The sequence below is a fragment of the Apaloderma vittatum genome, unplaced genomic scaffold, assembly GCF_000703405.1.
Source record: "Apaloderma vittatum isolate BGI_N311 unplaced genomic scaffold, ASM70340v1 scaffold22131, whole genome shotgun sequence".
NCBI classification, from domain to species: Eukaryota; Metazoa; Chordata; class Aves; order Trogoniformes; family Trogonidae; genus Apaloderma; species Apaloderma vittatum.
In genome coordinates, this window is record NW_009701055.1 from 18,790 (window position 1) to 36,503 (window position 17,714).

The 17,714-nt window shown below is 43.6% G+C and overlaps 1 protein-coding gene across 1 annotated transcript; it reads right to left on the reverse strand.

Moving 5' to 3' along the window:
• Window positions 1–625: 625 nt before the first annotated feature.
• On the reverse strand, window positions 626–16,585 carry PRDM4 (PR domain containing 4). The gene is made up of 10 exons (XM_009879013.1): window positions 16,453–16,585; window positions 15,632–15,817; window positions 12,791–13,585; window positions 9,553–9,702; window positions 8,165–8,283; window positions 7,330–7,415; window positions 5,991–6,118; window positions 5,177–5,491; window positions 2,550–2,718; window positions 626–1,148 (listed from the first exon to the last, which is right to left on the reverse strand). The coding sequence occupies exons 1-10, from the start codon at window positions 16,583–16,585 to the stop codon at window positions 839–841; spliced, it is 2,391 nt and encodes a 796-aa protein (XP_009877315.1). The 3' UTR covers window positions 626–838.
• Window positions 16,586–17,714: the final 1,129 nt, after the last annotated feature.

Below are 17,714 nucleotides of genomic sequence, written 5' to 3' on the forward strand. Positions count from 1 at the left end.
AAATACATCTTCATTCCATAAATAATATTAGCAGCAAACCCTTCCATCACTCTAGGTGGTAACAGGTTTACAGCACAAGAAGCAATATATACTGTAAACTCTGGCTGATCACCTGTAAGCCTCTTCCTTACTGAGTCTGCACAGTCTTTACTCTTCACCTCCTTACATGTTCTAGTGAACTAGAATGAGAAGAGGCAGTAACTGTTCTCTAAAAGCCAGTATTTGATTTTCCATAGTGGGGTAATTGCTTTGTTTGCAAATGTTGATTTCACTGGCTTTTTTCTTTTTTCCTTGATTTTTTTTTTATGCAAAGCTTTTTCTTAATTTATTTTTAAAAGGAAACTTGAGCATTGATAGTCTGCTCTGTGCCAAACTACATCCTTCAGTTAAAAAGTATTAAAAAGGAAAATGTATCAACTGCCATCATCATTTTCTGTTTGTTTATCCTTACTGTCATGGCTTTGGCAGTTAAGGACAGCTGACTTACAGGTCACTGCAATCACTCAACTACATTTCTGGTTTGTGGCTCTTTGTACTCAAAGGGCTATGTGAGGTGTGTCACAGATCCTGGCACTGGATGGATTAGTCTGAGTGATTTGGAAAAAAATAATCTTCTTGTCTCTTGATTCCTTCTTAGCAACTCTTCACTTGTACCATGCACGTTCAGTTTTCATTCAGTGTTTTGGCTACAGAATTTAAGAAGCGGTTGTAGTGTGGAGACCAAAACAGAAGGAAAACTTCTCAGTTGATATACGCTGTTGACTGGGTGAAGAATGAAGAGGTGATTTTCTTCCTTCCCCAGTTTTAGTATCTAAGAAAATTTCTCTCCCTCTTCTCTTCATTTGTGTCCAGAGAGGGCATCACCTGTTGAATAGACTCCATTGTTAATCCTACAGTCTTCAGTCCTCACAGAGTCTATTAATTCCTCCTCTGAATCCTCATCCTCTTCCTCCTCTGGGGCTGACAGGCTGGATGTGGGGCCTTTACATATTTTTAAGTGGCGAGTGAGGTGATATTTGGTTAGGTAAGCCTTGGAGCATTTTTCACAGACGTAGTCCCTCTTTCCTTCATGTGAATTGAGATGCTTCTTCAGGTGATTTGTCCTCAGAAACAGCTTGTCACACTTGGGGCACTTGATCTGCCGTTCTCTGCAAGACATGAACAAGTTGCAGTTTGATCCTGCCAAAAAGTAGCCAATACTGTGTTAAATAGTGGAGTGAAAGGGTGAAAGGGTCAGTCTTACTTCCAGATCTTATTTTCAATATCCTTGAAGCAGGCCAGAAATAACAGCACCACCCTGTATGTACTGCTCAGTTTTCTTTCTCACAGTACGTACATGAAGCCCCTCTTCTTGGCTCCCCCACCCCACGTGACTGGCAAAAGTCAGACTTTTTGGATTAACTGCGAGCTTGCAACCAACCGTTCTCCTTTCCTGATGTTAAATTACAGGAGAAAGAATTCTACAAGGGTTTTGCTTGTTTATTTTTAGGTAAGACCAAGCTCTGATTAAGCTCCATATTTTGGCAAGGGCAGAGACGTTGCCATGGTGGAAAGGTTAGTCTCCTTCCTTCCCACCCCACATAAATGGTGGGGGGGAAAAAAAGAACAAAAAAGAAAATAAAGCTGCTGAGTGTTAACAACCCTCAGTCTGTAAATGCTAAGCAGAGGCTTACCAGACTGCAACAGTCAAATTCTGTAGATGACTGTGTAAAACACGTCCCAGCACTAGTGCTCCTGCCTCTGGCCCTAAGAATAAGGAGCAAAGTCTGTCTGTCCGTCTGCCTCGCTCCTCCTCATACTAGCTGCATTACGCTGTCTCCTAGGCAGCATGACAGAAGCTGCAGTCGATTCCAAGTGAGGACAAAAAACACATGCTGAAAATGAAATAAACAGAGAAACTAGCTTTGGGGAAGCAGTCTTTAGGAGAGGCCTTCAGACTGGAAGGAACTGAACAGGATGGATTCTCACAGAAAAGGAGAGATGTGGCCTGGCAGAGAGCTGAGGGGCTGGGAGAGACCTGTAGAGAACTGGAGGAGGACCTAGGGGTGGGGATCTGCCCTGACTGTGGGCCGGAGGAGCAGACCAGCTGCATGAATGAGACCTGGGGGAAGGCAGGAGCTGGGAATGGCTGCACCAGGCCCTGGCACAGAGAGGGAGACTTCACTACAAACTAATTGGTGAGAACAGCATTTAGGAGTTTATGAATATTCGTGGTTGTGTTGGGACATGGAAACAGTTCTCAGGAGAGAACAAAATGTAAATCAACCAATCTTGTCACTTTTCAAAATGATGACCACTCCAGAATGCTGTTTCACAAGACAAGGTGCGTGCCTGGAATGTATTGTGTTATTTAAATATTTCAACTGCTAGAATAGGACAACTTCAGCCAGTAACGAGGACCTTGTCTGGACTGACTTTGCTGTCATTTTAAAGTATGAACCTATACTCCCCAGGCCAAACTATCTGCCAACTGAAGATTCTCTCTCGGGCTGTTCAGCTTCATTAATCACTGCAGCAGCCAGTCCGACACATCCTATGTGATCACTTACTGCGTGTGAGTGAGTACGTGCTGCTTGAGGTCCTGCCTCCGCATGAACAGCTTTTCACAGTAATCGCACTTCAGATTCTTCTCCCCAGTGTGAATCACCATGTGTGACTCCAGGTGAGCCTTCTGGGTGAACGATTTGTCACAGAGCGTACAGCGGTAATTCTTCTGACCTAGGATTATATATGTACACCCACAAATTGACAGTCAGTGTCCCAAGAAATGCAGTAAGCAAACAAGCCTGACCATGTCTCAAAAATAAAATTTTACCCTGCAGGAAGGCATGTTCTTTGTGAACAGGACCTGTTTCCTCCCACCGTTCCTTCAGATGCAGCACAAAGGCCTACCTCATTACACTCTGAGTTAGCTGTGCAAAAAACAGGCGTCTGACTTCATTTCATCATTTTCAAAGCTTTTTATCCCGCCTTCCAATGCCCCCAAGCAGAACCACCCACTTCATGTTACTGTTTCAAACCACTGAGCCCCTCATGTGATGCACAGTTCTGCTCTTTGTCCTTTTAAACACAACTGACCCCTCCAGTGCTTGTAGTCAGTCGGCCTTTCCTGTATGACACGCTTTCTGCTTCTTGTCTACACCCACTGTGCCTTCCTGTTCTGCCTATCAAAACATCACCAGTAGACTTGGAAATTTTCCAGCAAGAAGATTCAGGCAAACACTTAACAAGACTAGGCTTATCGAAAATGAGTTCTTGAATAAAAACATTGGTAGCCTCCTTTTTAACAGTAACCATGGTAGCCATCTAGTTACTGTACGTTAGTACATGCCCATCTCCACTAATTTCCCACAGGAACTGTATCTGATGCCTTACCGCAGCCCTGGCACACTGGATGCGCTGCACTGCCTTTGTCTAGAAAAGCAAATTCTCTTATCTAACAAACACACAGGTATAAAGCTCACTGGCTCTTTGGTAACTTCTATGTTTTATCTGATTTTTTCAACTTATCTGTAGTTCTTCCATTATTCTTCAGGAGAAAGTTCAAAACCAGGCATGCCACTGAATACCACTTGAATCCTTATCCCACTGAGTATTCTGTGGTTCTATATACTTCATCAGTTTATTAAAACTCCTCACTACTGGGCCTCACTACTGGGCCCTACGCTTGACTCAAGTGCACTGGACTCCCAGTTTTATTCCCTTTCCAGCTGTGTGATTTGCATTCCATGACTCCCAATAGCTATTTCAACTTTACTGAAAAAAAAAAAAAAGTCAAAAATACCCACACTGTCTCTTGCTGGCTGGCCTGTATGTGACCTTCACCCTCTCTCATCATCACTCTCTTAAATCCATACCTTTTCCTATTTCCTCTTACACAACTGAAAAATCTTAACACTGTTTTCCTCTTTTAGCACTCCTTCACTATCTGCTGGCAATTGCCCCTTTATTCTCAAAGCCTCTAGTGACATCCAGATGCCCACAGAAGCCAACAAGCACGTTCAGACTCAAGTTTTGATGAGTCACAGAGCTGAGCCTTATCCGCATCAGTCTGACTCCACAGTCGCCAATTTCAGTGTTGTGCCACTTCCTCAAGAAAAGATGAAAAGCAATTCAAGTAGGGAAGAGGGGAAAGATCTCAGTCCCATATTTAAGTGGAAAACTATTCATGTTACAAGCTCTCAAACCCAGTAGGCTTTTTCTCATGAGCAGAAGGAACTCGTTTCATCACTGCTGTCAGCATCGGATCTGCTGTGTGACAATGAAGGGCTTCTGTCTCCCAGATGAGAGCCAACACTTCTTTCCAACTGTAATCAACTCGTCAAATGCTCTTTTAGACACGGCACAATCAGACAGAACACAGGTCTACATGCTCTTCTGCAAGCACCTACACCACTGAACCTGGAGCGGTCCTGCCTCATGCCAACCAGCGCTCTCTCAGGCAGCACCCAGGCACTACTTGGGGTCAGCATAGACTAGAAATCACTCCTACAGACAGGATGCAGCCGGAAAAGTAGGCTGAGGGAGGTGACTCCCCCTCTCTGCTCTTGTGAAACCCCATCTGGAGCAGTGCATCCAGTTCTAGAGTACAAGACAGACATGGAGCTATTTAAAGTCATGACAATTACCATTATCAAAGGACTGGAACCCCTCTCCTAATAGGGATAGGCTGAGAGAGTTGGGGTTATTCAGCCTGGAGAAGAGAAGGCTCCAGGGAGACCTTATAGTGGCCTTCAGTGCCTGAAGGGGGCTTATAAGAAAGATGGTGAGAGACTTTTTGCCAACACCTGTAGTGACAGGACAAGGGACAACGGCTTTAAACTGAAAGAGAATAGATTGAAATTGTACATAATGATTTTTTTTTTTTTACCGTGAGTGTGGTGGGAACACTGGAATATGTTGCCCCACCACTGGAAGTGTTCAAGGTCAGGCTGAATAGGGTTTTGAGTGACCTGATGTAGTGAAAGATGTCCCTGCCCACAGCAGAGGGGTTGGACTAGTTGATTTTTAGAGGTCTCTTCCAACTTCAAAAATTCTATGATTCTGAATTTCTAAGAGCTTAGATTTATGGACCCAAGCTATGTCCTGCCAGCTGGCCAAGGGATGAGAGAGAAGAGGTCCTGCCCCTCTGTTTTACTAGCACAAACATCTCTACTACAAAGTCCCCAACCCTTACCTGTGTGTATCTTGAGGTGTGTCCGCAAGTTGCTAGGATCACTGAAAGCTTTGCTACAGAAATCGCACTTGTGCGGCTTCATGCCCATGTGCCCCATGAAGTGGACGTGGAGCTTGGAAGGCGAGATGAAAGCCTGGGGGCACATGGAGCACTTCCACTTCCTCTCCTTGCCGTGGCCTGGCCCGTGGCTGCTGCTGTGGCCCTGGCTGGGGAGGTGGTTGTGAATATGGCTGCTCAAGTGGGCCTTGAAGTCCGCGTAGGAAGCGCATTCCTTCCCGCAGTGGCAGATGTGCACGTCCGGATGTTCGGGGACACCTTTGGGCACAAAAGCATCACTTTTAATGAGGCACAGCAAGGCCTAACAGAGCGTGATCCACGTTAACATTTTGTCCACGCTAGCAAAGCCAGCTGCGGAGATTTTCAGCCCCGGTCCTTTCAGCTCCAGAGCTTTTCAGCTCTCTGAGGCAGGCCATTTCAAACGCTTTGAGGAGCCAGTCTTTGGTTTTGAGCACAGCTCCACCAAACCTAAATTATCGCAACTAAAGGAACATCTTCAGCTAGCACAAACCCCTTAGCACCAGATGGATGAATGGAAGAGAAACAACCCTTTTTTTCTTTGAAATCGCAATCTTTTCCTCCCGATCGGTGGAATTAGATAGTGAAATGCTTCTTTTAAATGATGGTACTCCTGTAGTCATGAAATGTGAAGGGAAACTAGGATGTGCACCACTAGGAACACAATGGACTCCCAAGTCAGAGTGCCCAGAGATGGCACTGAAAGGGAGTTCAAGTCGAGTAATGAGCACTTACTTACCAAGCTGTCGTGCATAGTCCCGACTGTAATAAAAGAGAAGCTCGTGTTCAGGTGGGATGTCTCGAGAGGTGCAAAAGTAGATTTTTCCATCATGAGGGTAAGCTACCAGATTCTGCTCTTCCCGGTTCCTATAACAATAACGAGAGTTATGAAAAAAAAGTCCTCCAAAAACGATGACTTTTTGAGAGAGAAGAAAAAGAAGGAAATTTCTATAAACAGGTAATGAGAGAACCTCAATGCTTGTCAGCACATTATAAAATCTTTCGTGTCTGTCTCTTCTGTCCCGATTTATTAAAGGAAAGGAAAACTGGACCTTGAGAGCCAATCAGCTCCACCAAATGACACATTTTTCACACCACTGCAATATCTTGCTGAGAAAATTATTAATAGACATTGGAGGGGGCTGAGAGAAGAGTTTATGGTATCTTAAGAAACTACAAAAATACATATATTTTTCATATTAACCCCCTTAAGAAATAGAGAACATGAGGGAGAAGTAAGTATCAGTAAAGTCTTAAAGCAAAACTATCTTCAAAAATAACTCTTGAAAAGCATTTTAAAAATGTGATAATTCATCTTCTGAAGCTATATCTTGCCTGTGTTTGTTCCCAGCATCTGAAACAAGCAGAAGCTCTGCCTGCATATGGGAACAATGAAAAGAATTGCAGGGGAAACCTACTTTGTGTGACAGAGCAACAGGAAAGGTTCAGTCTTCTCAGTCGACTGTGTATGGAGCAATACTGAAGCCAGTTTGGATAGCTTTCATCTCAGGCTCCAGAAAGACTGAAAAGGGCAGCCCCTGTGAGCTGAAAGAGCTTGGACCTCAGCCAAAAGAACAGAGGGACGCTTTGCTAATAGAATATTAAAATCAAAAAAGACAATCAACGTCACTTTCACAGAGGTATCCAGAAGGAATGGGACAGATGGCAGGGCACTATCAAGCTAATTCACAGGAAACCAATATAAGAACCACCCGGTTCAGAAGTTTTAGATCAAGGGAAACATGCTGTGCGGGCAGATTTGGGCCTGTTTTACCACATACACCGGTTCCCCTGTAACATTCTCCACTGGGTGCTCTGTTTCATTCTACCCACCAGCCCAAGATGCTCAGATAACTCTTGAAGGTCCCTTGGTCCCAAGCTCACTGCCCATATGGGCAGTTGGTGCAGCAGTGCATGTTCTACTACTCTGAGGTGATCCTGCTCTGCAGGGGGGTTGGACTAGATGATCTTTTGAGGTCCCTTCCAACCCCCACCACTCTGTGGTTCTCCAGCGCAGCCTCCTGTGAGCCTGCAGCTTGGACTCAACGCTCCTGCAGCACAGTAGAGGTGGTTCTCACCTGGCTTTGCGTACAAACATCATCCAGTTACATTCATTTTCATCAGCTGTAATAATGCAGAACTCCAGGACACCATTGTGGTAGATCTACCAGGAAAAACAAAAGGGTTCTTAGGACAAAACACAGCAACGAATGCAATGAAATCCAGCTTAAAAAGAGAGGACGTGTTTACCTAGAATGAGCCAGGAGGTCTCCATTGCCATTGCCAAGACTGCAGCCCTGTTCTTACTCCTTACTTTCCCCTTCACAGAGGAATCTTGACCTCTCTGCTACTTAGGAGACTAGAAAAACTGGTTATCACCATCTTGGCCACTCAAGACTTTTAGCTCTCAGCAGAAATACATTTGGCTGCTTTTCTTATAAACCAAGTCTTGCAAATAATAATGTCTGGACAAACAGTACATGTTTTATTTATATAGATCGATTCTACTTTTTGAACACAAGATGATGTGAAAAGGAAAGCTTTAAGGCAACTTTCCTAAAACAAATCATTCGTTACCTGAGGGAACTTTCAATAAACAATGATAAAATCTAAACAAACAAGTGCTGCCTAGTCATTCACATACAATCTCTGCTGTGACTCCATACAAATACCGGAAACCACATACAATCTGATAACAAGAAAGGCATTAAAGAGGTCCGTTGTACTTCAGGATTGCTTACCAGCATATAACGGCATACAGCTCTTCTGTGCTGATACCAAGTATTAAACACTCAGCCTGCACTAATTTTGATTTTTGGCAAGCGTGATAATATTAAAGCTGCTGTGACATGTGGTGACTTTCACCAGGTAAAGGTGTGCCTGAAGACTCTGTGGGCCACAACGGCCACTGACCTTCCAGCTGTGACTAGCTGCTTTATCTGTCCAGTCGGCCACCTCCAGAGAATGGCTCTGCTGCCCGATCAAAGGTCCAAAACAAGTCCTTACAGGAATGGTTTCTCGTGTCCACACACCTATCAGTAGAAGACCAAGATCTGTAGAAATCAATTACTTAAACAACTAATCATGCATAACAAAGAGGTGGGAGGTTTAGGAGATAATGCTCCAGGGGTAATATCTAGGCATAAGATGATCAAAGCTTCTACTTCACAGGTAAAACACACCTAAGGCAGAGACAAGAACCACCACCACCACATGACACTACTGGGAGCCGCTTTGTTGTAATAAAAAATATTTATTTTGTTTGTCAAAAGCAAGTAATTTACTTGTCAGTAAGCTAGAAAACTAAGATCCTAGCCAATTGTACCAATTAAAGTTTTCATGGCACTTTCTGCAGAAGCAGAAAATACTAGTTTCAGTAACTACATTTCGCCTACCTAATCCCCAGGAATTTCCAGAATTGTTGCTGGGCATTGTTAAGCAGCTTCTGCATTTCTCCCCAGAGGCAGCTGTATTTCTGTCATGGGCAGAGGGATTCCTGCATGTATATTATTTATTATGAAACATTTATATATATATATAGGTCTACATGAATACACTGAACAGCTTTTAGGAATAAACTGGAAACTAGTGCAGCTTGAAAAGAACAGATGTAATCTACTCTCAACAAGCAGCATCAATAAGCAAGCCAATAATCACATTCTTCTCTAGCCTTCAGATCCTTGGGGCATTGCACTGTATTCGTCGATTTCCAGGTGACAATGGCGTGAAAATACAGTAACAAGGTCCACATCCAATGACAAGGTCACAGTCTACATGCCAAATGTAAATGAGGGGGAGGAAAAGAAAAAAAGAAGAGGCACTTGTAATCAACACTCCAGTGAGAGCATCCAGAAGCCCACAGGTAGCAAACCAAGCTGGTGAACAAGCAGATAGATATCTCCTCCGTTAATCCTAATTGTTATCTTCCCCCAAACTGCAACTGCTGTAATGTTTTCTTATCAAAACTGTGCCTGGGCTGTTTAGTATGTGATAAAAATTAAGACCATACCTTGCCTGTGTCTGACCTTACGAAGTGTTTCAGTAACTCTCAGTGGCAGCACCAGGGTCTGGCTGAAGTCTAAGCAGCACCCAGAGGACAAGAAGCTCTTGCGCAATTGTGGTGGTTTGGCCCTGGCCAGAGGCGAGGCCAACCCAGTACAACAATATAAGATCACAAAAGAGGGAACTACCTCTTTATTGCAGTGTTTCTTTCCCACATTAAAATCCCTACGGTTTTGGATTTCAGGCACTGAGTGTCTTTTAAACCACTGCATAGAAATACACAATCATCTGATTCTTACCCGCTTCGGCTCCCATGGTAGACTGCCGGAGGACAAGCTGCTTAGGGAGAGAAAGCCTGGCTCGGCTCTCTATCGGGGTGTCGGGGACAAATGTGACAGGTCCGTGATCAGGGCAGTCTGATGGATATGCCTTGTCACACAGTGTGCACCCTGCAGAGAGGGGAAGGGACAACAAGGATTAAAAAGACGCAACAGCCCCTGCAGCGCAATTGGCTCTCTACCAGTACATTTTAGTTCAGCTCCTGCCAACGGCTGCTTCTACCCGGTTTAACTCGCCCGCTTTACTTGCTTTTTACACAGAAAAATACAAACCATGTCACTACAGTCAGACGGGCACCAATGCACATGTCACTGTTCCTATCCAATTTAGATCAAACACGAGAATTGTCACCCACCTTCCTGACAGTAAATTCATTGCATAAACTCTAGACTGTCCCTAGAAGGGCAATCTATCAATGTGACAGAGCTACTCTTCATCAAAACTACTGCAAAACAGATTGCAGTCTCCCCAGAACTGGCAGTAACGCTGATGATGGAAGAGCCATTTTCTCTCTAAGCACAAGTGAAGTGATGTTTATTGGCAGAAAAATCCAAGCCACACCAAACCACTTTCTAACTGGCTTTGCTTTTGGAATTTACCAGGAATACGAGAGTTTTCTTGCATGCAGAACCTCAAGGATATTCATGCAAAGGGACAGTAACATCTTCTTTCTAAAAATTTCTGTAAGTTCAACTCACAAATCCCCTTATCTCCATTAAAATTCAGACAACGTGCACATCTTCACAGCAGCATAAACCTGACCTCAGTGTTGCTTCTGAAGGACCCTCTGCAATAAACTCATGTAGTACACCTCTATGGGATGCTGCTGAATGGAACAAACAAATATAAATAAAAAACCCACAGGAAGAATTAGTAGCATCACTTCACCAACCTGTCATTCAGTGTTAAGGGCTGCTGAAAAATAAACAACTGGACGTCTTCAGTCTAATAAACGGGGGGAAAAGTACAGCATAAAATGCTCTCACCTGGAAAAACTATGTCATTTTAATTCTCTATGACTGGCACGACCATCACTTACTCAGCAATCACCCTCCTGATAAATCATTCTTCTTCTGAAGTAAGATGCTCGGCTAATTAAGCAGGTCTCCACAGAGACCTCCTTTGGCTTCTCAATGGCCCAACTCCAGATTAAAAGACCTATCACAGAAGTAGTCTTCAGCAGGCATAAACAGCAGCTACATTACTACTTGTTTAAAGAGATTTTTGGGACACACCCAGAAGCTGACCCCATACAAAGTACACTTGGAGCAACCACACAACTACCAAGAGGAAGGTCCCAGGAGATTATTAGGTGAAGCCCATTTAAGCGTTGCTTTATGTGCACAGGTGCTACATATGAGTACAGCAAAGACAACAACTGAACCTGAATAATGAGAGACACTATTTGGGAACAGTTGTTTTTATGCACTGCCCAGCACACACCACTACAGGTCTGTGGACTTGCCCCAAGGAGAGACAAAAAGGAAGAAAAGCAAGTTCTAGGCATGTGGCAACTTTCAGTGGGAAAGGTTTAGGGATTCATACATTTTTAAGCAGTTGAAAAAAAAAATCCCACATTCTATAGGAAGCAAAATATACATTTTCCTTTCCCCTTCTGTCTTTGCCAAATAGAGGAAAAAAAATAAGAATCACAGTGATTAATTCTCTGATTTCTATACCCAGAACTGTGAGCAAAAATGACCACAAAAGGGGCTATTTAAAAGTTTCACAAACATTTAGGACTGTAGCAAAGGCACACTTTTTTCCTCCCACTTATGAACAAAGTAAAAAGTTTTAAGGTCCTGACTCCTCCCTTCTCAGCAAGGGAAAAACCACCAAGACGCTCTAAACAACTCCTTCTCTTTGCTGTCACCCGTCAGGACACAAATTCATGTTTTATTCAGGAGAAGTTTAAAAACAACAAGTTAATATTTAAACCCTCCCAAGTCAAAGATCTACTTTGCAAACGACATGAAAGCATCAGGTATGCAACAGCTGTTGTAACAGCCTGCCAATGGGGAGCATCACCTGGGAAACAGCTTAGGACTATTTTAAGTAGAGTGACAATAAACTGGCACATCAAATCTCACGTAGGTAAATAAGAGAAGTGATTTCATCATGAGCATGTTAGATATCATAGTATTTTGTTCATCATTTGCTCAACATGCAACAGCTGCTTGTAAGAACTTCCAAGTGCATTAACAGTCCCTCTAGGAGTTGCAAATTTATTATAGTTCCATACTCACCTGTTTAAGTTGTATTTTATCACACAGAATAAAACTTCCAATTCAAATGCCTGACTAGACACTTTGCACTAAACTGCACCTCCCCCACTATTTTTTTTTCATTTCTTAAAAAATATTCTGCAGGCAAAGCTTGTCATAAAGTTCTGGCAACTGTAGAGTCGGAATGTGTGCAAGAGCAACACTCGGCAATGCTACTGCAGCTAATAAACTGCATATAAGACCCGGCCTTACACTTCAGTGGCAGAAAGCCAGACATGCTGCAGGTGAAAGTTCAAATCTCTGTCGCAGCAAACGAGAACTTCTCAGTTCTCAAACACTACTCCTTGAATCATTACAGGACTGAGAGAGTGCAATGTCCAGCGTTTCTCTCTTCTAGATCAGCTAAACTCTGGACTGAAGTTCCTTTCATCAGAAATTTTAAACGCTTCCCTCCTCTCTGCTCTTTTTTCCAGCAGATCCTGTCAAGAACAACATTTTCATGACGATTGCTCATGATTCAGTAAAAATTTTGCAAAATCAGGTAACTCCATACTCAAGAACTAAATCCCCTTGATGAAATGTATGGCCCATGGTGGTGTTTGTCATGTTTTTTTTAACGGAGCAAGAAGAGACATTTATGATGCCAGTTTAAAAAACAAAAGCCTCATTGCGAAGGACAGTATCAGCATATCCGCAAAAGGCAAGGGGTTCATAAAGAACTGAGCTTCCAAACTCAAGGCAACATGAGAAATGGATACAAAGAGAACGACGCTAAAACATCCTATCACATCCACTCCCAATTAGAGTCGTTTCAGTGGGTTCGTCTGCCACTGCAGATGTTCCAACCTTCGTGGACTTGTGAGGTAACTAAGCTCCCTTCACCCGCAAAACTAGAAACCAGGGTCTTGTCATCCCACCAGACAATGGCTACAAAACAAACCCTACCCCAAGAAGGTAGGAAATGCCCACTCACATATGGTAAACAAGGTTGCCATGTTCTCCTTGTTCGAGTTGGAGTCTTCCATTTGCAGAGAGGACGGTACAAAGGCAAGATTGTCTGCAGACACATCCACGTGACTTGGCCCCATGGCTACTTCCTGATTTATGGAAGACACCGCCACTGGCTCGAGGCTGAGGCCCACTTCGTGCAAGGCTACCGAGTCCAGGGAAGCGAGGTTGTGTGAGGTAGAGAGCGCCACGCTCACGGAGTTGGTGCTCATGGCCACAGTATGAATGGATTCATTTAGTGTACTGTCCGATATTCCTGTCACCCGCCCGGCGATGTGGTCAGGCTCCATGACGACAGGGAGTTCCAAAGTGCTACTGTGAATAGGAATAACACCGCCGTGTCCCACAGCATCTGACGTCAAGTTACTCCCCACTGCGTCTACGGCTAAAGGTTCGTGGCTCCTGGAGCCGTCTGGGATCTGCGAATGATCCCCAGCTACATCATCCATTGTAAGTTCCTCTGTCATCCCGTCTGTAGAGATGGGGCTGGTCACCCTCGAAACGCTCTCCATAGTCATTGTAGTATCCAGCGCTACCTCGTGGCTGTCACCTGGATGTAGATTTTGAGCCCCGTGAGTGTTCACTGTGCGGGAGTCCATGGAGACAATCCCTGGTTCCAACCCCACGGTTCCACTGGGCTGGTAGGGATCTAGTGCTGAGGGATTGCTGGAGACTGACAATGCCGGGTTGCTATCAACATTTATAGTGTTGGGATGGATGTACTGAGGTGGAGGTCTGTCAGCCAAGTAAGATAAGATACCTGATAAAACGAAAGGGGGAAGGAGCGAGATGACATCAGTTTTCAAATCTCAAACAAAACCAGTCCATCGTCACAGCACAGTACAGTAAGACCTAGATCCTCGAAGACATGTTCTTAACATTATGTCCAATTAAAGGTCCCTAGTTGTAAAACATGGCTCTCAAACATATGCCAGCCCAACACTGTTGTCAAAATATCATCTGATAACAAATACAGAGCTTCCATGCAACAGAGCAAGTCTCTAGTTATTTGTCAAACTCTGAATAGTCACGTTTCCAGCAGTATTTAACCCAGGTTTCTCGGCACAGAGACTGAATCAGAAAGATGTTATTCACATTTTATGTATAATTTTTCATTCTCAATAAATAACTCCCAAAGGATGAAAGACTGCTAGTGGAATCAAAAATTTGATAATTTCTGGTTTATCTTTGCTAGGAGAAGTAAGCGAAAACAGTTTTTCGGGATAAATCTTTCTGCTTAGGTATTTTAAGTTTAACTGACTACTTCCTTCCTCTAAGATTAAGTGACTGTCTATCTTGGAGACCATCAACTGCAATTCTGAAGGATCAAGGTAAGGTCTCTCAAAAGTATTGAGTCATCTGCTCTCTTTTCTTACATGAAGGGTATGTCGTTCCTCCTAAACCCCATTAAATTTAAATCAGAAACCCTAACATCTTTTCTGGTAGTTCTGGAAAACTTCTCAACATCAAAGAACCCTGGAACTTAAGATATGAAGAAACATCACCCCATACTACCAACTTCTTTCGGATAAAGATTAAAAAGTAATCCTGGGAAGTAATACATCTGCACATTCAAGTAAACAGTACAGAGACAGATTTTGCAGATTCTGCAAGATCTGAGTCAACATATCTCTTTCTGGCCTTGAACCCCATGAGCCATTTATGTTGTAAACATTTTCCATTCAAACGTGTCCATTATTATGAGGATGCAAGCATGAACACTCTTTCTGCAGCATAACTCCACTGAAAACTGCTATGTGAAGAAATAGACACTTTAACCAAATATTTCTTCATGCAATGCTGCCTTGTGGCTTGAACAAGGAGAATCCTTGAAGGCAGCAAGAAAACCCACAGAAGAGCCTTAGAAAACATCAAACTAAACATTGTACAGGCTAGAAAGAAAAAAATACATTTCTACATATTTTTTTGCAGCTCTGAAGAATGGCAAACACCTTCGGTTCTCAAACGCACCATCTTCTCATCTACTTTTTGCCCACAAAATGGGCAGGCATGTAAAGCAGTAGGAAAGGTTACTCCTAAGCAGTTGGCAAGTTCAGCCACAAGTCAACAGGTAGTTGGATGAGATCTGGGCTGTTCCATTTCTTTTCCTAACGTGGGCTGAACCAACAACACTCACTAGGTGGCCTTGGAAAAGCCAAAAAACCCCCTTCCACCCTGTCAATCTTAGCTACAAAACAAAACAAAACAAGGACTACATTTAGGTCTTGAATTTCTGCATCTTCATATACTAATGTGTAAGTGTCTACATTTACACTGTAAAAACACATGCAAGAGCGGAATCAAGACGGAAATTGCTATGTTAAGCCTTTGGAAATCAACCCTGAAAAAAACTACAGCATAGGCTAAAAAAAGCGGAAAAGAGCCCAAACTCCTCAGCTGATGGCTTGCTTTTTTTGAGCTTTGAATTACTGCAACCTACTACTGCACATGTATTAAGTACTGCTTCAGACTACAGGAGGAAAATAAAAATAAAAGAAATAACTTTCAAACTACAAACAATTTGAAATAGAAACCAGGAACATTTTGTTTTCTGTTAATCTTAAAAACAAAGCAGCAGAAGGAGCGATGAGAGGTTCAGTTTAAGTAGAAAATGCCCTGCAATTCTCTTTGTGCATACAAATTGCAATAGAGATCTGAAAATAAACGTGATACAACAGACTTCAGACAAACTCAGGGAACTTACAGCTCTGCAAAATAGTCAGTCTGGCCTAATGCACTACAGAAACAGGTGGCTCTTAAAGCAAACTCTCTCTCTGTTCCCATTCATCAGCACCAGAACACTTACCAGGTAGAATGTGTCTGAAATAGCTGCTCTCCAGGTGGGGGTATGGTGGCGGAGGTAGGGTGTAGTTTCTCTCTGGTATACCACACATCACTCCTCGATCCCCAATACCCATTGGGAGCATCAGAGACAAAGCAGAGGGCAAGGAACTCAAGGAGGGGCCCAAGTTTGGAATCGCAACAGGCAAGCCTGCAAAGGAAAATGCCCATTTAAATACAATGGAACTCCTTGAGCTTATAAGCATGCATCAATAAAGAGGTTACTAATTCCTCAGGAGCTCCCTATGGAAGCACAGTATGGTACTGTCAAAATAAGGTGGAAAGCTTAAGAGAAAGGATCACAGTTATCACAGCGCCAAGAGGCATGCCTAAATATGGCTAGATCTTTTTTCGACATATTACGTAGGGCCTGCTTCTGCTTTACAATTGTAATTGACTTTTGTCTGTGCAGCCCCCTGAAGAAAAAAGCTAGGAAAACAGTTTTACTTTTCACCTGAGTGGAAACAGACATAGATGGAGACAGATGTGCAAGCACAGTTTGTATTTCAAAGGATTCTGCTATCACCTAACAACAGTGCAAATCATCCCGTTAGAATGAAATGAGGCTCCCATTAAGGAGTAAGCCTGGCAAGCACATATCCTTTTTGGTTTGCCCACATAAGCAATGGCTTACAATGTACCCCTCCCCAATTCTACACCACCTCATTGCCTCCTGAAGACATAACTGCTATCAGAGCAAACTGCCACCCAGTTATGAACATCCCCATTGACAGTAAGACACAGAGCATGAGCTGCAAGACCCTTTGTGGGAGGTTTCCCCATTACCTGGTGGTGGTATGGCATTGTGAGTGGGTGATGCTGCCAATCCCAAGTGACTCCCTGAGACTGGCAGGGCATTGCTCACAGAGGATGAGGTCAGCTGGTCCATCCCCACAGGACTCAAGTTCATTTCATTCATTCTGGGGCCAGGGAGCAGACAGGGGAGGGGGAAAAAAGAAAGAGAAACAGAAGCAAGAGCATTCCTGATTACTGACTGTACTGTGGTGAGGAACGGCTGAGCAAACAAACTCAAAATCACACACTGACATGTAAAAAAATCTGTCTTCGAAAGCTAAGCATAAAGCACATCAGCCACTCAGATTGTGATCACATTATGATCAATATATATTGATCATATCAGACAGCAATAATGGGGATTAAAAAGACAGTTCAAAAAGACATATCAGATCACAGCTTTTACCTCGCCATCCAGAAAACAAAGTCCACTTCTAGTGGTCAAAGCCACAGTGAACACAGATCAGTTTGAATGTCACAATTACTTGGTCAATAGCATTTTATTTATATTGTATGACTTTGGCATTTTATTTATATTGTATGACTTCTGGACAGCACAATCATGTTCAAAAACTAACATCAGAGGAGAGAAAAGTTAAAGATCACTTAAAAATGGTAATGAACACAAACCCTCTAATTCACCAGCAGTTCAAAACAGACCAATACTGACAAGAGTTACCTTTGCAGAACAGCCATTGTACAGAGTTTTAACAGGCTGCCTCAGTCTGGTTCTGCCAACATGGCACATGAAGAACTGGTACCATGGATGACATTTCAGGGCCATCAACCAGTGGTTCTTGAGTGCCTGCACCTCTCAAGTTACTCAAGTGGGCACACACCACATGAGTGGCCATAAAGCCACAGAAACTGCAAGGCTGCCCAACCACCCAAATCGCCAGCCCTGGGGAAAACCATATCAACTTGGGGCACATCCATCCTCAGGGGATGGTCCCAAGCAGCCCAAACGGCTCTACAGGGATAGGGACACTAAGCAGACACGGTCACCTCCCACTCTTCAACAACTCTGTAAGCTCTGCCTGCCCTTAGCTCTGCCCATTCCTGGCACTCCTGCCTACACATCAGCTCTAATCATCATTTCGTAGGGACAGAAAGTCAGGCTGGCCTCACAGCGGTCACAACCTCGTCAACAAGCCCAAAGCGCCCCCACGCTGACTCCAGCCTCTCTCTGACCCTCTGCAAGCAAGCTTTGCAGTGCGGCGGAAAGCTGGGGCTTGGACCTCCGCTCCAGCAAG

Coding starts and splice junctions, on each gene's coding strand:
- PRDM4 (XM_009879013.1), bottom strand. CDS start 16,585: ATGAATGAAATGAACTTGAGTCCTGTGGGGATGGACCAGCTGACCTCA. Junction 13,586..15,631: donor TTTCAGACACATTCTACCTG/GTAAGTGTTCTG, acceptor TCGTTTTATCAG/GTATCTTATCTTACTTGGCT. Junction 6,119..7,329: donor ATGTTTGTACGCAAAGCCAG/GTGAGAACCACC, acceptor TTATTGTTATAG/GAACCGGGAAGAGCAGAATC.